We start from the raw sequence: 17,022 nt of genomic DNA on the forward strand, positions 1-17,022 counted from the left end.
CAGGACCTTCTCTGTAGTAACTTCTCTCTCTCCTGTCAGGACCTTCTCTGTAGTAACCTCTCTCTCTCTCCTGTCAGGACCTTCTCTGTAGTAACCTCTCTCTCTCCTGTCAGGACCTTCTCTGTAGTAACCTCTCTCTCTGTCCTGTCAGGACCTTCTCTGTAGTAACTTCTCTCTGTCCTGTCAGGACCTTCTCTGTAGTAACCTCTCTCTCTCCTGTCAGGACCTTCTCTGTAGTAACCTCTCTCTGTCCTGTCAGGACCTTCTCTGTAGTAACCTCTCTCTCCCTGTCAGGACCTTCTCTGTAGTAACCTCTCTCTGTCCTGTCAGGACCTTCTCTGTAGTAACCTCTCTCTCCTGTCAGGACCTTCTCTGTAGTAACTTCTCTCTCTGTCCTGTCAGGACCTTCTCTGTAGTAACTTCTCTCTCTCCTGTCAGGACCTTCTCTGTAGTAACCTCTCTCTGTCCTGTCAGGACCTTCTCTGTAGTAACTTCTCTCTCTCCTGTCAGGACCTTCTCTGTAGTAACCTCTCTCTCTCCTGTCAGGACCTTCTCTGTAGTAACCTCTCTCTCTCCTGTCAGGACCTTCTCTGTAGTAACCTCTCTCTCTCCTGTCAGGACCTTCTCTGTAGTAACTTCTCTCTCTCCTGTCAGGACCTTCTCTGTAGTAACCTCTCTCTCCTGTCAGGACCTTCTCTGTAGTAACCTCTCTCTGTCCTGTCAGGACCTTCTCTGTAGTAACCTCTCTCTCTCCTGTCAGGACCTTCTCTGTAGTAACTTCTCTCTCTGTCCTGTCAGGACCTTCTCTGTAGTAACTTCTCTCTCTCTCCTGTCAGGACCTTCTCTGTAGTAACCTCTCTCTCTCCCTGTCAGGACCTTCTCTGTAGTAACCTCTCTCTGTCCTGTCAGGACCTTCTCTGTAGTAACCTCTCTCTCTCCTGTCAGGACCTTCTCTGTAGTAACTTCTCTCTCTGTCCTGTCAGGACCTTCTCTGTAGTAACTTCTCTCTCTCCTGTCAGGACCTTCTCTGTAGTAACCTCTCTCTGTCCTGTCAGGACCTTCTCTGTAGTAACCTCTCTCTGTCCTGTCAGGACCTTCTCTGTAGTAACCTCTCTCTCTCCTGTCAGGACCTTCTCTGTAGTAACCTCTCTCTCTCTCCTGTCAGGACCTTCTCTGTAGTAACTTCTCTCTCTCCTGTCAGGACCTTCTCTGTAGTAACTTCTCTCTCTCTCCTGTCAGGACCTTCTCTGTAGTAACCTCTCTCTCTCTCCTGTCAGGACCTTCTCTGTAGTAACCTCTCTCTGTCCTGTCAGGACCTTCTCTGTAGTAACCTCTCTCTGTCCTGTCAGGACCTTCTCTGTAGTAACCTCTCTCTCTGTCCTGTCAGGACCTTCTCTGTAGTAACTTCTCTCTCTGTCCTGTCAGGACCTTCTCTGTAGTAACCTCTCTCTCTCTCCTGTCAGGACCTTCTCTGTAGTAACCTCCCTCTCTCTCCTGTCAGGACCTTCTCTGTAGTAACCTCTCTCTCTCTCCTGTCAGGACCTTCTCTGTAGTAACCTCTCTCTCTGTCCTGTCAGGACCTTCTCTGTAGTAACCTCTCTCTCTCTCCTGTCAGGACCTACTCTGTAGTAACCTCTCTCTCTCCTGTCAGGACCTTCTCTGTAGTAACCTCTCTCTCTCTCCTGTCAGGACCTTCTCTGTAGTAACCTCTCTCTGTCCTGTCAGGACCTTCTCTGTAGTAACCTCTCTCTCTCTCCTGTCAGGACCTACTCTGTAGTAACCTCTCTCTCTGTCCTGTCAGGACCTTCTCTGTAGTAACCTCTCTCTCTGTCCTGTCAGGACCTTCTCTGTAGTAACCTCTCTCTCTGTCCTGTCAGGACCTTCTCTGTAGTAACCTCTCTCTCTCTCCTGTCAGGACCTACTCTGTAGTAACCTCTCTCTGTCCTGTCAGGACCTTCTCTGTAGTAACCTCTCTCTCTGTCCTGTCAGGACCTTCTCTGTAGTAACTTCTCTCTCTCTCCTGTCAGGACCTTCTCTGTAGTAACCTCTCTCTGTCCTGTCAGGACCTTCTCTGTAGTAACCTCTCTCTCTCCTGTCAGGACCTACTCTGTAGTAACCTCTCTCTGTCCTGTCAGGACCTTCTCTGTAGTAACCTCTCTCTCTCCTGTCAGGACCTTCTCTGTAGTAACCTCTCTCTGTCCTGTCAGGACCTTCTCTGTAGTAACCTCTCTGTCCTGTCAGGACCTTCTCTGTAGTAACTTCTCTCTCTCCTGTCAGGACCTTCTCTATAGTAACTTCTCTCTCTGTCCTGTCAGGACCTTCTCTGTAGTAACCTCTCTCTGTCCTGTCAGGACCTTCTCTATAGTAACTTCTCTCTCTGTCCTGTCAGGACCTTCTCTGTAGTAACCTCTCTCTGTCCTGTCAGGACCTTCTCTGTAGTAACCTCTCTCTGTCCTGTCAGGACCTTCTCTGTAGTAACCTCTCTCTCTGTCCTGTCAGGACCTTCTCTGTAGTAACCTCTCTCTCTGTCCTGTCAGGACCTTCTCTGTAGTAACCTCTCTCTCTCCTGTCAGGACCTTCTCTGTAGTAACCTCTCTCTGTCCTGTCAGGACCTTCTCTGTAGTAACCTCTCTGTCCTGTCAGGACCTTCTCTGTAGTAACTTCTCTCTCTCCTGTCAGGACCTTCTCTATAGTAACTTCTCTCTCTGTCCTGTCAGGACCTTCTCTGTAGTAACCTCTCTCTGTCCTGTCAGGACCTTCTCTATAGTAACTTCTCTCTCTGTCCTGTCAGGACCTTCTCTGTAGTAACCTCTCTCTCTGTCCTGTCAGGACCTTCTCTGTAGTAACCTCTCTCTCTGTCCTGTCAGGACCTTCTCTGTAGTAACCTCTCTCTGTCCTGTCAGGACCTTCTCTATAGTAACTTCTCTCTCTGTCCTGTCAGGACCTTCTCTATAGTAACCTCTCTCTCTGTCCTGTCAGGACCTTCTCTGTAGTAACCTCTCTCTCTCTCCTGTCAGGACCTTCTCTGTAGTAACCTCTCTCTCTCCTGTCAGGACCTTCTCTGTAGTAACCTCTCTCTCTCCTGTCAGGACCTTCTCTGTAGTAACCTCTCTCTCTCTCCTGTCAGGACCTTCTCTGTAGTAACTTCTCTCTCTCTCTCCTGTCAGGACCTTCTCTGTAGTAACCTCTCTCTCCTGTCAGGACCTTCTCTGTAGTAACCTCTCTCTCTCCTGTCAGGACCTTCTCTGTAGTAACCTCTCTCTCCTGCCAGGACCTTCTCTGTAGTAACCTCTCTCTCTCCTGCCAGGACCTTCTCTGTAGTAACCTCTCTCTCTCCTGTCAGGACCTTCTCTGTAGTAACCTCTCTCTCTCCTGCCAGGACCTTCTCTGTAGTAACCTCTCTCTCTCCTGTCAGGACCTTCTCTGTAGTAACCTCTCTCTCTCCTGTCAGGACCTTCTCTGTAGTAACCTCTCTCTCTCCTGTCAGGACCTTCTCTGTAGTAACCTCTCTCTCTCTCCTGTCAGGACATTCTCTGTAGTAACCTCTCTCTCTCCTGCCAGGACCTTCTCTGTAGTAACCTCTCTCTCTCCTGCCAGGACCTTCTCTGTAGTAACCTCTCTCTCTCCTGCCAGGACCTTCTCTGTAGTAACCTCTCTCTCTCCTGCCAGGACCTTCTCTGTAGTAACCTCTCTCTGTCCTGTCAGGACCTTCTCTGTAGTAACCTCTCTCTGTCCTGTCAGGACCTTCTCTGTAGTAACCTCTCTCTCTCCTGTCAGGACCTTCTCTGTAGTAACCTCTCTCTCTCCTGTCAGGACCTTCTCTGTAGTAACCTCTCTCTCTCCTGTCAGGACCTTCTCTGTAGTAACCTCTCTATGTCCTGTCAGGACCTTCTCTGTAGTAACCTCTCTCTCTCTCCTGTCAGGACCTTCTCTGTAGTAACCTCTCTCTGTCCTGTCAGGACCTTCTCTGTAGTAACCTCTCTCTCTCCTGTCAGGACCTTCTCTGTAGTAACCTCTCTCTCTCCTGTCAGGACCTTCTCTGTAGTAACCTCTCTCTCCTGTCAGGACCTTCTCTGTAGTAACCTCTCTCTGTCCTGTCAGGACCTTCTCTGTAGTAACCTCTCTCTCTCTCTCCTGTCAGGACCTTCTCTGTAGTAACCTCTCTCTCTCTCTCCTGTCAGGACCTTCTCTGTAGTAACCTCTCTCTCTCTCCTGTCAGGACCTTCTCTGTAGTAACCTCTCTCTCTCTCCTGTCAGGACCTTCTCTGTAGTAACCTCTCTCTCTCCTGTCAGGACCTTCTCTGTAGTAACCTCTCTCTCTCTCCTGTCAGGACCTACTCTGTAGTAACCTCTCTCTCTCCTGTCAGGACCTTCTCTGTAGTAACCTCTCTCTCTCTCTCCTGCCAGGACATTCTCTGTAGTAACCTCTCTCTCTCCTGTCAGGACCTTCTCTGTAGGAACCTCCCTCTGTCCTGTCAGGACCTTCTCTGTAGTAACTTCTCTCTCTCTGTCCTGTCAGGACCTTCTCTGTAGTAACCTCTCTCTCTGTCCTGTCAGGACCTTCTCTGTAGTAACCTCTCTCTCTGTCCTGTCAGGACCTTCTCTGTAGTAACCTCTCTCTCTCCTGTCAGGACCTTCTCTGTAGTAACTTCTCTCTCTCCTGCCAGGACTTTGCAAACACCATCCCTGGTCACGGAGGCATCATGGATCGCTTCGACTGTCAGTATCTGATGGCTACCTTCACTCACGTTTACATAGCCAGCTTCATCAGGTAAGCTTCGTCACTTTAACCTAGTCAGCATCATCAGGTAAGGGTCGTCACATTCACCTAGCCAGCATCATCAGGTAAGGGTCGTCACTTTAACCTAGTCAGCATCATCATTTAAGGGTCGTAACATTCACCTAGCCAGCATCATCAGGTAAGGGTCGTCACTTTAACCTAGCCAACATCATCAGGTAAGGGTCGTCACATTCACCTAGCCAGCATCATCAGGTAAGGGTCGTCACTTTAACCTAGTCAGCATCGTCAGGTAAGGGTCGTCACATTCACCTAGCCAACATCATCAGGTAAGGGTCGTCACATTCACCTAGTCAGCATCATCAGGTAAGGGTCGTCACATTCACCTAGCCAGCATCATCAGGTAAGGGTCGTCACATTCACCTAGCCAGCATCATCAGGTAAGGGTCGTCACATTCACCTAGTCAGCATCATCAGGTAAGGGTCGTCACAGTCACCTAGCCAGCATCATCAGGTAAGGGTCCCTCGCAGCTTATAATGCAATTCGTGGTGATATAGGCTCTGCTCCTTCAGGGTAGATCACTGCTAAAGCAAAGCATCAATGTAAAATATCTTACAGACAGTGACCCATACCAATCCCCCAAAACACCAGAACCTTATGCCAGATGACTGTGTAGCTATGCCAGAGCACTGTTTGGATACAGTTGAAGTCAGAAGTTTACATACACCTTAGCCAAATACATTTAAACTCTGTTTTTTTACAATTCCTGACATTTAATCCTAGTACAAATTCCCTGTCTTAGGTCATTTAGGATCACCACTTTATTTTAAGAATGTGAAATGTCAGAATAGCATCAATGCAGAACACAAAGCCAGTTTATAGTAGCAGTAGCATCAATGCAGAACAAGAAGCCAGTTTATAGTAGCAGTAGCATCAATGCAGAACACGAAGCCAGTTTATAGTAGCAGTAGCATCAATGCGGAACACGAAACCAGTTTATAGTAGCATCAATGCAGAACACGAAGCCAGTTTATAGTAGCAGTAGCATCAATGCAGAACACGAAGCCAGTTTATAGTAGCAGTAGCATCAATGCAGAACACAAAGCCAGTTTATAGTAGCATCAATGCAGAACACGAAGCCAGTTTATAGTAGCAGTAGCATCAATGCAGAACACAAAGCCAGTTTATAGTAGCAGTAGCATCAATGCAGAACACAAAGCCAGTTTATAGTAGCAGTAGCATCAATGCAGAACACAAAGCCAGTTTATAGTAGCATCAATGCAGAACACGAAGCCAGTTTATAGTAGCAGTAGCATCAATGCAGAACACGAAGCCAGTTTATAGTAGCAGTAGCATCAATGCAGAACACAAAGCCAGTTTATAGTAGCATCAATGCAGAACACGAAGCCAGTTTATAGTAGCAGTAGCATCAATGCAGAACACAAAGCCAGTTTATAGTAGCAGTAGCATCAATGCAGAACACGAAGCCAGTTTATAGTAGCATCAATGCAGAACAAGAAGCCAGTTTATAGTAGCAGTAGCATCAATGCAGAACACGAAGCCAGTTTATAGTAGCATCAATGCAGAACACGAAGCCAGTTTATAGTAGCAGTAGCATCAATGCAGAACACGAAGCCAGTTTATAGTAGCAGTAGCATCAATGCAGAACACAAAGCCAGTTTATAGTAGCATCAATGCAGAACACGAAGCCAGTTTATAGTAGCAGTAGCATCAATGCAGAACACAAAGCCAGTTTATAGTAGCAGTAGCATCAATGCAGAACACGAAGCCAGTTTATAGTAGCATCAATGCAGAACAAGAAGCCAGTTTATAGTAGCAGTAGCATCAATGCAGAACACAAAGCCAGTTTATAGTAGCAGTAGCATCAATGCAGAACACGAAGCCAGTTTATAGTAGCATCAATGCAGAACAAGAAGCCAGTTTATAGTAGCAGTAGCATCAATGCAGAACACGAAGCCAGTTTATAGTAGCATCAATGCAGAACACGAAGCCAGTTTATAGTAGCAGTAGCATCAATGCAGAACACGAAGCCAGTTTATAGTAGCAGTAGCATCAATGCAGAACACAAAGCCAGTTTATAGTAGCATCAATGCAGAACACGAAGCCAGTTTATAGTAGCAGTAGCATCAATGCAGAACACAAAGACAGTTTATAGTAGCAGTAGCATCAATGCAGAACACGAAGCCAGTTTATAGTAGCATCAATGCAGAACAAGAAGCCAGTTTATAGTAGCAGTAGCATCAATGCAGAACACAAAGCCAGTTTATAGTAGCAGTAGCATCAATGCAGAACACGAAGCCAGTTTATAGTAGCAGTAGCATCAATGCAGAACACAAAGCCAGTTTATAGTAGCATCAATGCAGAACACGAAGCCAGTTTATAGTAGCAGTAGCATCAATGCAGAACAAGAAGCCAGTTTATAGTAGCAGTATCATCAATACAGAACACAAAGCCAGTTTATAGTAGCAGTAGCTTCAATGCAGAACACAGACAGTTTATAGTAGCAGTAGCATCAATGCAGAACACGAAGCCAGTTTATAGTAGCATCAATGCAGAACACGAAGCCAGTTTATAGTAGCATCAATGCAGAACACGAAGCCAGTTTATAGTAGCATCAATGCGGAACACGAAGCCAGTTTATAGTAGCATCAATGCAGAACACGAAGCCAGTTTATAGTAGCATCAATGCGGAACACGAAGCCAGTTTATAGTAGCATCAATGCAGAACACGAAGCCAGTTTATAGTAGCATCAATGCGGAACACGAAGCCAGTTTATAGTAGCATCAATGCGGAACACGAAGCCAGTTTATAGTAGCATCAATGCAGAACACGAAGCCAGTTTATAGTAGCATCAATGCGGAACACGAAGCCAGTTTATAGTAGCATCAATGCAGAACACGAAGCCAGTTTATAGTAGCATCAATGCGGAACACGAAGCCAGTTTATAGTAGCATCAATGCAGAACACGAAGCCAGTTTATAGTAGCATCAATGCAGAACACGAAGCCAGTTTATAGTAGCATCAATGCGGAACACGAAGCCAGTTTATAGTAGCATCAATGCAGAACACGAAGCCAGTTTATAGTAGCATCAATGCAGAACACGAAGCCAGTTTATAGTAGCATCAATGCGGAACACGAAGCCAGTTTATAGTAGCATCAATGCGGAACACGAAGCCAGTTTATAGTAGCATCAATGCAGAACACGAAGCCAGTTTATAGTAGCATCAATGCGGAACACGAAGCCAGTTTATAGTAGCATCAATGCGGAACACGAAGCCAGTTTATAGTAGCATCAATGCGGAACACGAAGCCAGTTTATAGTAGCAGTAGCATCAATGCAGAACACAAAGCCAGTTTATAGTAGCATCAATGCAGAACAAGAAGCCAGTTTATAGTAGCATCAATGCAGAACACGAAGCCAGTTTATAGTAGCATCAATGCGGAACACGAAGCCAGTTTATAGTAGCATCAATGCAGAACACGAAGCCAGTTTATAGTAGCATCAATGCGGAACACGAAGCCAGTTTATAGTAGCATCAATGCAGAACACGAAGCCAGTTTATAGTAGCATCAATGCAGAACACGAAGCCAGTTTATAGTAGCATCAATGCGGAACACGAAGCCAGTTTATAGTAGCATCAATGCAGAACACGCAACACGCCAGTTTATAGTAGCATCAATGCAGAACACGAAGCCAGTTTATAGTAGCATCAATGCGGAACACGAAGCCAGTTTATAGTAGCATCAATGCGGAACACGAAGCCAGTTTATAGTAGCATCAATGCAGAACACGAAGCCAGTTTATAGTAGCATCAATGCGGAACACGAAGCCAGTTTATAGTAGCATCAATGCGGAACACGAAGCCAGTTTATAGTAGCATCAATGCGGAACACGAAGCCAGTTTATAGTAGCATCAATGCGGAACACGAAGCCAGTTTATAGTAGCATCAATGCAGAACAAGAAGCCAGTTTATAGTAGCATCAATGCGGAACACGAAGCCAGTTTATAGTAGCATCAATGCGGAACACGAAGCCAGTTTATAGTAGCAGCAAGCGGCAGTAGAAGGAGTGAGCAGACCCAGTCAGCTGAAATAGACCACCAGTAAGGTTGGTGTGATTTAGATGTTAGTATCATTGATGCCATCTCAGCTGATGGCAAGCCAGAGGCGGGTCACTCTGGTTTCAATTCTGAACTGGCTCCAATTAATTGAGTTATTATTGCTGACCCTCTCCTGTGGTTTAATAAGAGGTTATTGGTAGTTAGTTATTATTGCTGACCCTGTCCTGTTGTTTAATAAGAGGTTATTGGTAGTTAGTTATTATTGCTGACCCTGTCCTGTGGTTTAATAAGAAGTTATTGGTAGTTAGTTATTATTGCTGACCCTGTCCTGTTGTTTAATAAGAGGTTATTGGTAGTTAGTTATTATTGCTGACCCTGTCCTGTTGTTTAATAAGAGGTTATTGGTAGTTAGTTATTATTGCTGACCCTGTCCTGTGGTTTAATAAGAGGTTATTGGTAGTTAGTTATTATTGCTGACCCTGTCCTGTGGTTTAATAAGAGGTTATTGGTAGTTAGTTATTATTGCTGACCCTGTCCTGTGGTTTAATAAGAAGTTATTGGTAGTTAGTTATTATTGCTGACCCTGTCCTGTGGTTTGATAAGAGGTTATTGGTAGTTAGTTATTATGGCTGACCCTGTTATATAGTGCTGAGCGATTACCAGAAGTGTCTCTGTTATTTTTTGTTTTTTAAACAACTAATTTATCGACATTTGTTCATTTATTTGAATTCAATTTTGGTCTGTTTTTTTCTGTGAACTCAATTTGCACACTGCACTGCATTTATTTTCTAGATCATGTCCTAACAATGTGATGTAGTAGGGAGTTGTAGTTTCCAACAGGCCAATGTTCTACATAGTTTAACCACGTTTTCTGTACTATTAACTACAATGACCATAATCCTTTGCACGCCTGCTACATAAGGAACAGAAGAATGCACAATCAAGAGGGGATTACATAGAGAACAATTGCTTTGAGGTATCTCTACCTGAAATTACGTGATCTAAGTGATTTGATAGTTGGTATTCAGCAGTCATAAAAGTATGCCTTATTTACTGGGAAGAACTACTAAAATAGTGATTATGTCAGACAGCAGCTCTATAGAGATGAGATGATGACTTGGAATGAAACAATAAAGTCATCAAATAAAACTAATGTAATATACACCATAACATAAAGGGGAGGCAGGGTAGCCTATTGGTTAGAGCGTTGGACAAGTAACCGGAAGGTTGCAAGTTCAAATCCCCGAGCTGACAAGGTACAAATCTGTCGTTCTGCCCCTGAACAGGCAGTTAACCCACTGTTCCTAGGCCCTCATTGAAAATAAGAATTTGTTCTTTAACTGACTTGCCTAGTTAAATAAATAAAAAATAACTGAAATATTGTATTAAAGTAATGTGAATAAATTATGTTTAATAAGCAGTAATGGGTCAGTCACTATACCATGATGGGACTTTTATTTTATTCTGTGTTACAGCATTCAATGTTTGCCAAAGATTATTGAAATATAAATTGTGATTCTTAAAAAAAAAAAAATAACTGAAACCAAACTGACTTCAAAAAGCATTAATGACATGTTATGTCTGTGTTCCAGGGGTCCCAACCCCAGCAGCTGTTTATATTATAATATGTTATGTCTGTGTTCCAGGGGCCCCAGCAGCTGTTTATATTATAATATGTTATGTCTGTGTTCCAGGGGTCCCAACCCCAGCAGCTGTTTATATTATAATATGTTATGTCTGTGTTCCAGGGGTCCCAACCCCAGCAGCTGTTTATATTATAATATGTTATGTCAAGGTGTTTATATTATAATATGTTATGTCTGTGTTCCAGGGGTCCCAACCCCAGCAGCTGTTTATATTATAATATGTTATGTCTGTGTTCTAGGGGTCCCAACCCCAGCAGCTGTTTATATTATAATATGTTATGTCAAGGTGTTTATATTATAATATGTTATGTCTGTGTTCCAGAGGTCCCAACCCCAGCAGCTGTTTATATTATAATATGTTATGTCAAGGTGTTTATATTATAATATGTTATGTCTGTGTTCCAGGGGTCCCAACCCCAGCAGCTGTTTATATTATAATATGTTATGTCTGTGTTCCAGGGGTCCCTGCAGCTTTTTATATTATAATATGTTATGTCAAGGTGTTTATATTATAATATGTTATGTCTGTGTTCCAGACGTCCCAGCAGCTGTTTATATTATAATATGTTATGTCTGTGTTCCAGGGGTCCCAACCCCAGCAGCTGTTTTATTATAATATGTTATGTCTGTGTTCCAGGGGTCCCAACCCCAGGAGCTGTTTATATTACAATATGTTATGTCTGTGTTCCAGGGGTCCCAACCCCAGCAGCTGTTTATATTATAATATGTTATGTCTGTGTTCCAGGGGTCCCAGCAGCTGTTTATATTATAATATGTTATGTTATGTCAAGGTGTTTATATTATAATATGTTAATGTTTTGTCTGTGTTCCAGAGGTCCCAACCCCAGCAAGGTGTTACAGCAGCTGTTGGTCCTCCAGCCAGAGCAGCAGCTCAGTATCTTCAACGCCATGCGAGATCGCCTGAGAGACAGAGGAATACTGCCCCCTGCTGCCATGTAGTACACGCACACACACAGTGTGAGAGAGAGAGTGTGTGCGAGAGAAATTGTCGTTTGGCTGCTTGTGTGTTACTAGATTTACACATCTAGTTTTTCTGGATCTATATCAAGTAATGCGCGAGGGAAAAAATGGCACAGCAGCCATTTTGGGACGGTTGTAGATGACCACACATAGCAATCATCTTTTTTTTGGTGATTTCTACCTTCTTCCAGAAACTCTTCTGAACAACGACTGTTTTGTTTTTCTTGTTCTTTTAACCAGTCCTCATTACTGTGAACTAAAGGTGTTGCTCCCAGCAACAAGAAGTTAGCTTTTACAAATAACAACAATACTTTCGCGACTTTACATGTACCACTGGGACCTGCACGAGCACCTGCACCAACAAACTACAGTAAGCCAATGTAATGCTACCATGCTAACTAGCGGCAGCAACATTTTAAAGACTAAAGGCTGCGTTGCTCTGAAGAAACCAAATTGGTCCTAGTTAAGACCGCAATATGGTTTGTTTCATAACGTACTGTAGGGGACAGTGACTGGCGGTCACCCTGTGGATGGATGGAGATTATTACAGTGATTTTATCCGAACTGAAGGAAGACACAGGGCAAATCAAGGATAGCAGTTTATCCTGGGTTGGTGTTGGCTTGGAGCAACAGCAGGGTCTTATTCACTAGACACCAAACCGAAGAAAACGGACCGGAACAGGGAGGTACTGACCTGAATTTGTCCAATTAGAAACGTCTGTTTTCTGTTGCATAATGTTTTGCTAAAGTGTGCACTGATGAACGTTTTTGGGCGCTGCCCTAATATGTTGAAGATACTAAACACACTTGACTTGGGCATGGTGTTTATTTAATAATAGTATGTTATAGGGGCGGCAGGGTAGCCTAGTGGTTAGAGCGTTGGACTAGTAACCGAAAGGTTGCAAGTTCGAATCCCTGAGCTGACAAGGTACAAATCTGTCGTTCTGCCCCTGAACATGCAGTTAACCCACTGTTCCCAGGCCGTCATTGGAAATAAGAATTTGTTCTTAACTGACTTGCCTAGTAAAAAAATAATAATAATAAATCTGTCTATATCAGCACGTCAGCATGACGTATACAACAATAATACGATCTAAAACGTTTAAGCATGTTCCTAAGTCCCTGTCGTTCATTACAACTGAAATAAGCTGATTTTCTTCTGAAGTAGTTTTAGTTTCTAGATTGACCTACTGTTAGGTATTGGAACTTCACCTCACAGCTATATACACACTACCATTCAGAGGTTTTACAACACCTAGACATTCAAGGGTTTTTCTTTATTTGTACTATTTTCTACATTGTAGAATAATAGTGTGAAGACATCAAAACTATGAAAATAACAACAGTAATCAAAAAAATGTGTTAAACAAATCAAAATATAATTTATATTTGAGATTCTTCAAAGTAGCCACCCAGTGCCTTGATGACAGCTTTGCACACTATTGGCATTCTCTCAACCAGCTTCATGAGGTAGTCACCTGGAATGCATTTCAATTAACAGGTGTGTCTTGTTAAAAGTTCATTTGTGGAATTACTTTCCTTAATGCATTTTAGCCAATCAGTTGTGTTGTAACAAGGTAGAGGTGGTATACAGAAGATGGCCCTATTTGGTAAAAGACTAAGTCCATATTATGGCAAGAACAGCTCAAATAAGCAAAGAAAAACAACAGTCCATAATTACTTTAAGACATGAAGGTCAGTCAATCCGGAACATTTTGAGAACTTTGTAAGTTTCTTCAAGTGCAGTCAACTGTTCAGAGGAGACTGAGTGAATCGGACCTTCATGGTCGAATTTCTGCAACAACAAAAAAACACTACGAAAGGACACTGATAAGAAGAAGAGACCTGCTTGGGCCAAGAAACAAGAGCAATGGACATTAAACCAGTGGAAATCTGTCCTTTGGTCTGATGAGTCCAAATTTTAGGTTTTTGGTTCCAACCACCGTGTCTTTGTGAGACGCAGAGTAGGTGAACGGATGATCTCTGCATGTGTGGTTCTCATTGTGAAGCATGGAGGAGGTGGTGTGATGGTGCTTTTGCTGGTGACAGTCTGTGATTTACTTAGAATTCAAGGCACACTTAACCACCATGGCTACCACAGCATTCTCCAGTGAAACGCCATCCCATCTGGTTTGCTCTTAGTGGGACTATCATTTGTTTTTAAACAGGACAATGACCCAATACACCTACAGGCTGTGTAAGGGCTATTTGACCAAGAAGGAGAGTGATGGAGTGCTGCATCAGATGACCTGGTCTCCACAATCACCCGACCTCAACCCAGTTGAAATGGTTTTGGATGAGTTTAACCACAAAGTGAAGGAAAAGCAGCCAACAAGTGCTCAGCATATGTGGGAACTCCTTCAAGACTGTTGGAAAAGCATTCCAGGTGAATCTGGTTGAGAGAACACCAATAGTGTGCAAAGCGTCCTTCAAAGCAAAGGGTGGCTATTTTGAAGAATCTAAAATAAAATATATTTTGGTTACAACATGATTCCATATGTGTTATTTCCTAGTTTTGATGTCTTCACTGTTATTTTACAATGTAGGAAATAGTCAAAATAAAGAAAAATCCTTAAATGAGTAGGTGTGTCCAAACTTTTGACTGGTAGTGCATTTCTAGGTATGGATCACTGTAAACAAATGCAGAAAAATTACAGTAATTTTCAAAATAATTAGCTAAATTTCCCGAAATCCTAGTTGTAATATTCCCCAAAAATCAGGAGGGAATAAGCAAGAAATCCAATATCCTCCAACTCTGGGAATTTGGGGAAAGTTACTGGAATTTGGCAACTATAGCAACCAGCACACACTATTACACTGTGTACATATCTCCAATGTATTACTGTATATCATATTTATCTGAACAAAGACCTAATATCAAATCTTTAAACTATGAAAACTATATGCAAAATAAACATACAATGGGACGTTATTATTTATCTGTAGCAATAGCATTAATGAACTGTGGTTGAATAGGTAGCTAGGTGGGGAGGGGATATAAACCTTTTTTTGGGTGGGGGGGGCATCTATTAACATATAAGGTGAACTGGTGGCTGCTGACGTGAGAATGTCTGGGGTAACTTAAACTTGAGATTGTGAAAGATATCGTTTTTTTGCTACCTTTTTCGGTCTAGCCTTATTAACCAATTATTTTAGTTGCACTATAGTTGATTGTCCATCTCTCTTCAGCTGACCTGAACCATTCAACTGTTCCAATATTCCTATTTCCTTCCTTCTTACCAGACTCGATCTTTTGTAAAAGAAATTGTAGAAAATAACATTTTAGAAGTCTACTTATTTGTTGTATTGCTCTTAAAGGGGTTGGTATTGAGAGAATTCAAGATATTTTGGTAACATTTCATGTTATGATTGCGATGTGAGGCAAATTACAGTGCGTGTACACACATACACTCAGTGGCCAGTTTATTAGGTACACCACCCCGTTCACATAAATGCTTTGCTCTTCCAGTGAGTCAAGTGGATGTGGTTTGCTATATAAAGGAATCAGACAGGCATCGAGACATTCAGTTACTGTTCCATTGACCGTTAGAATGGGGGAAAACTAGTGACCCAAGTGACTGGGCGTGGTGCGTTCGTCGGTTCCAGGATCTCAGAAACGGCCGGCCGGCCTCACGACAGTCAGCGGGAGTCCTGCGGACGAAAACAGCTTTGTCGAAGGAGAATGGCAAGAATCGTGCAAGCGAACAGGCGGGCAACAAACAGGCACAGTATAACAGTGGTGTGCTGAACGACATCTTGCAACGCACAACTCTTCGGACCGGGTTCCACTCCTATCAGCTAAAAACAAGAAGAAGAAGAAGCAGCTCCACTGGACAACTGAAGAGTGGAAAAATATCACCTGGTCTGACACATCCCAGTTCCTGTTGCATCATGCTGATGGCAGAGTCAGGATTTAGCGTAAGCAGCATGATGGCCCCATCCTGCCTGGTGTCAACGGTACAGACTGGTGGTGGTGATGTCAGGAATGTTTTTCTGGCACATGTTAGGTCCCTTGATACCAATTTGAGCAAAGTTTCCATGTCCTGAATAATTCAGGCTGTTCTGGATGCAAAGGGGAGTCCAACCTGGTACTAGATGGGTGTACCTAATAAACTGGAAGCTGAGTGTATATGAAATATATTATATTCAGAAGAGTAGCTGTATCTTTCAGAAATGTGGTTGCTTTTGAATCTATAAAGGCATATGGATGGGGCTTCTGTGTTAGGCTGGTATTCAATCAAAGGCCAGTACCGGAAAATCTGCACTGTGGCAAAACATTACCACCTTGCTGGAACATGAAAGTCGTGATTTGATAAACAATGTTTACTGGTTGAAAAATAATCAGGAAACAAACTCTCACTCGTTTGAATGATTCAAAGAAAGGGTCCTTTTTTTTGTTGTTGTTGCATTGGAGAGAGAAAAAAAATGTATCTGGTGTCTTTTGATTGATTTGAAGCCAAACCTTCATCTGTTCTGATTAGCAGAGAGAGAGAGTTCCAGAAAGGTTTACCAAAGCACGTTCTGAAACACTTCCTTGGGTTTTTACTTATTTATTTCCTCCAGATATATTTTTGTTCTTCCTGGTTTCTTTCTCATGTTGAAATAACTGCTCTCTTCTGTGGATTTGTGGAACTAGTTCTGTACTGTAGAATTGTGGTGTCACTTCTAAAGTCCTCCCCATGGCCAAACGGCTTCTCTCTCTATTGGTTCCTGCTTGGGATTAGATTTTTATAGATTGTTTCTGTATGGATGTTTTAACTGTCCACTCGCTTATTAAAACACATGCACGTGGATAATAGAAAGTTCTTGGTTTGGCCCCATACGAGAAACCCTTTTTATGCTTCTAGGTAGAACCTTTTTGGTGGTGTGAAAGGTACTACCACGTAGAACATTGCATTAGTGAAAGGAAAGTGTTATTTTTCAGAGGGTTCTCCTATGAGGGAACAATGTGAAGAACCCTTTTATGGTTCTAGGTAGAGCTGCCTTTTAAGAGGGTACAGCATGTGGTGTTCAACACAACCCAGTCTGACCAAAAGTGGCGCTATCCAAGGTAAAGATGTGGTCGAGGTGTATGAGACTTAAGGTGTGAAATGGCTGCAGTTAAAATGAGGTTTAAGTTGGTGTGGTTTTAGTTATGTTGTGATAATATATAAGCATATATACTGTTGGCAACACGGTAGTATTACAATGAACACGACCTAAAAGTGCAAGTCCGATAACCTAAATACCAGGTATTATGCAAAAGTTTTGGGGTCTCATGTCTTTATCTTTTGACTCTTTTTCGTTTTGTTTTGATTGCTTATGCAGAATTTGTTTTCTAATAAATCTATAGCTTTTTGAAGTGGGGTAAGATTGAAAAGTTGACGTTGTATTGTGAAAGAGTTAAGATAATATATACACATACACAGTTCTGTCTAAAAGCATAGTGTGAATATAATTAGTTACATTGTGATTCTGTATGGAGGTGAATAAATTCTTATTTTTTCCCCTTTACAAAAATATACATCTCCTGGTTTTGTTTGTTTGTTCTCTTGAGAATCTGAATTCATGAAGATATATTTTCACCACAAGG

The 17,022-nt window shown here is 42.7% G+C and overlaps 1 protein-coding gene across 2 annotated transcripts in view; it reads left to right on the forward strand.

The window, feature by feature from the left end:
• LOC135513709 (phosphatidate cytidylyltransferase 2-like) overlaps window positions 1-17,022 on the forward strand; it is a 125,252-nt gene that overhangs the window by 58,993 nt on the left and 49,237 nt on the right. Inside the window, exons 12-13 of one of the 2 annotated variants that reach the window (XR_010451571.1) lie at window positions 4,668-4,771; window positions 11,303-12,136. Coding sequence is in view for 1 of the 2 variants with exons in the window: in XM_064936587.1 (XP_064792659.1) it covers window positions 4,668-4,771; window positions 11,303-11,429 (231 nt within the window). In the remaining variant the exon portion in view is untranslated. Of the gene's footprint in view, window positions 1-4,667; window positions 4,772-11,302; window positions 16,954-17,022 lie in introns of those variants that run through there. The other variant, XM_064936587.1, reaches the window with a different exon arrangement.

The sequence above is a fragment of the Oncorhynchus masou genome, chromosome 25, assembly GCF_036934945.1.
Source record: "Oncorhynchus masou masou isolate Uvic2021 chromosome 25, UVic_Omas_1.1, whole genome shotgun sequence".
NCBI lineage: Eukaryota > Metazoa > Chordata > Actinopteri > Salmoniformes > Salmonidae > Oncorhynchus > Oncorhynchus masou.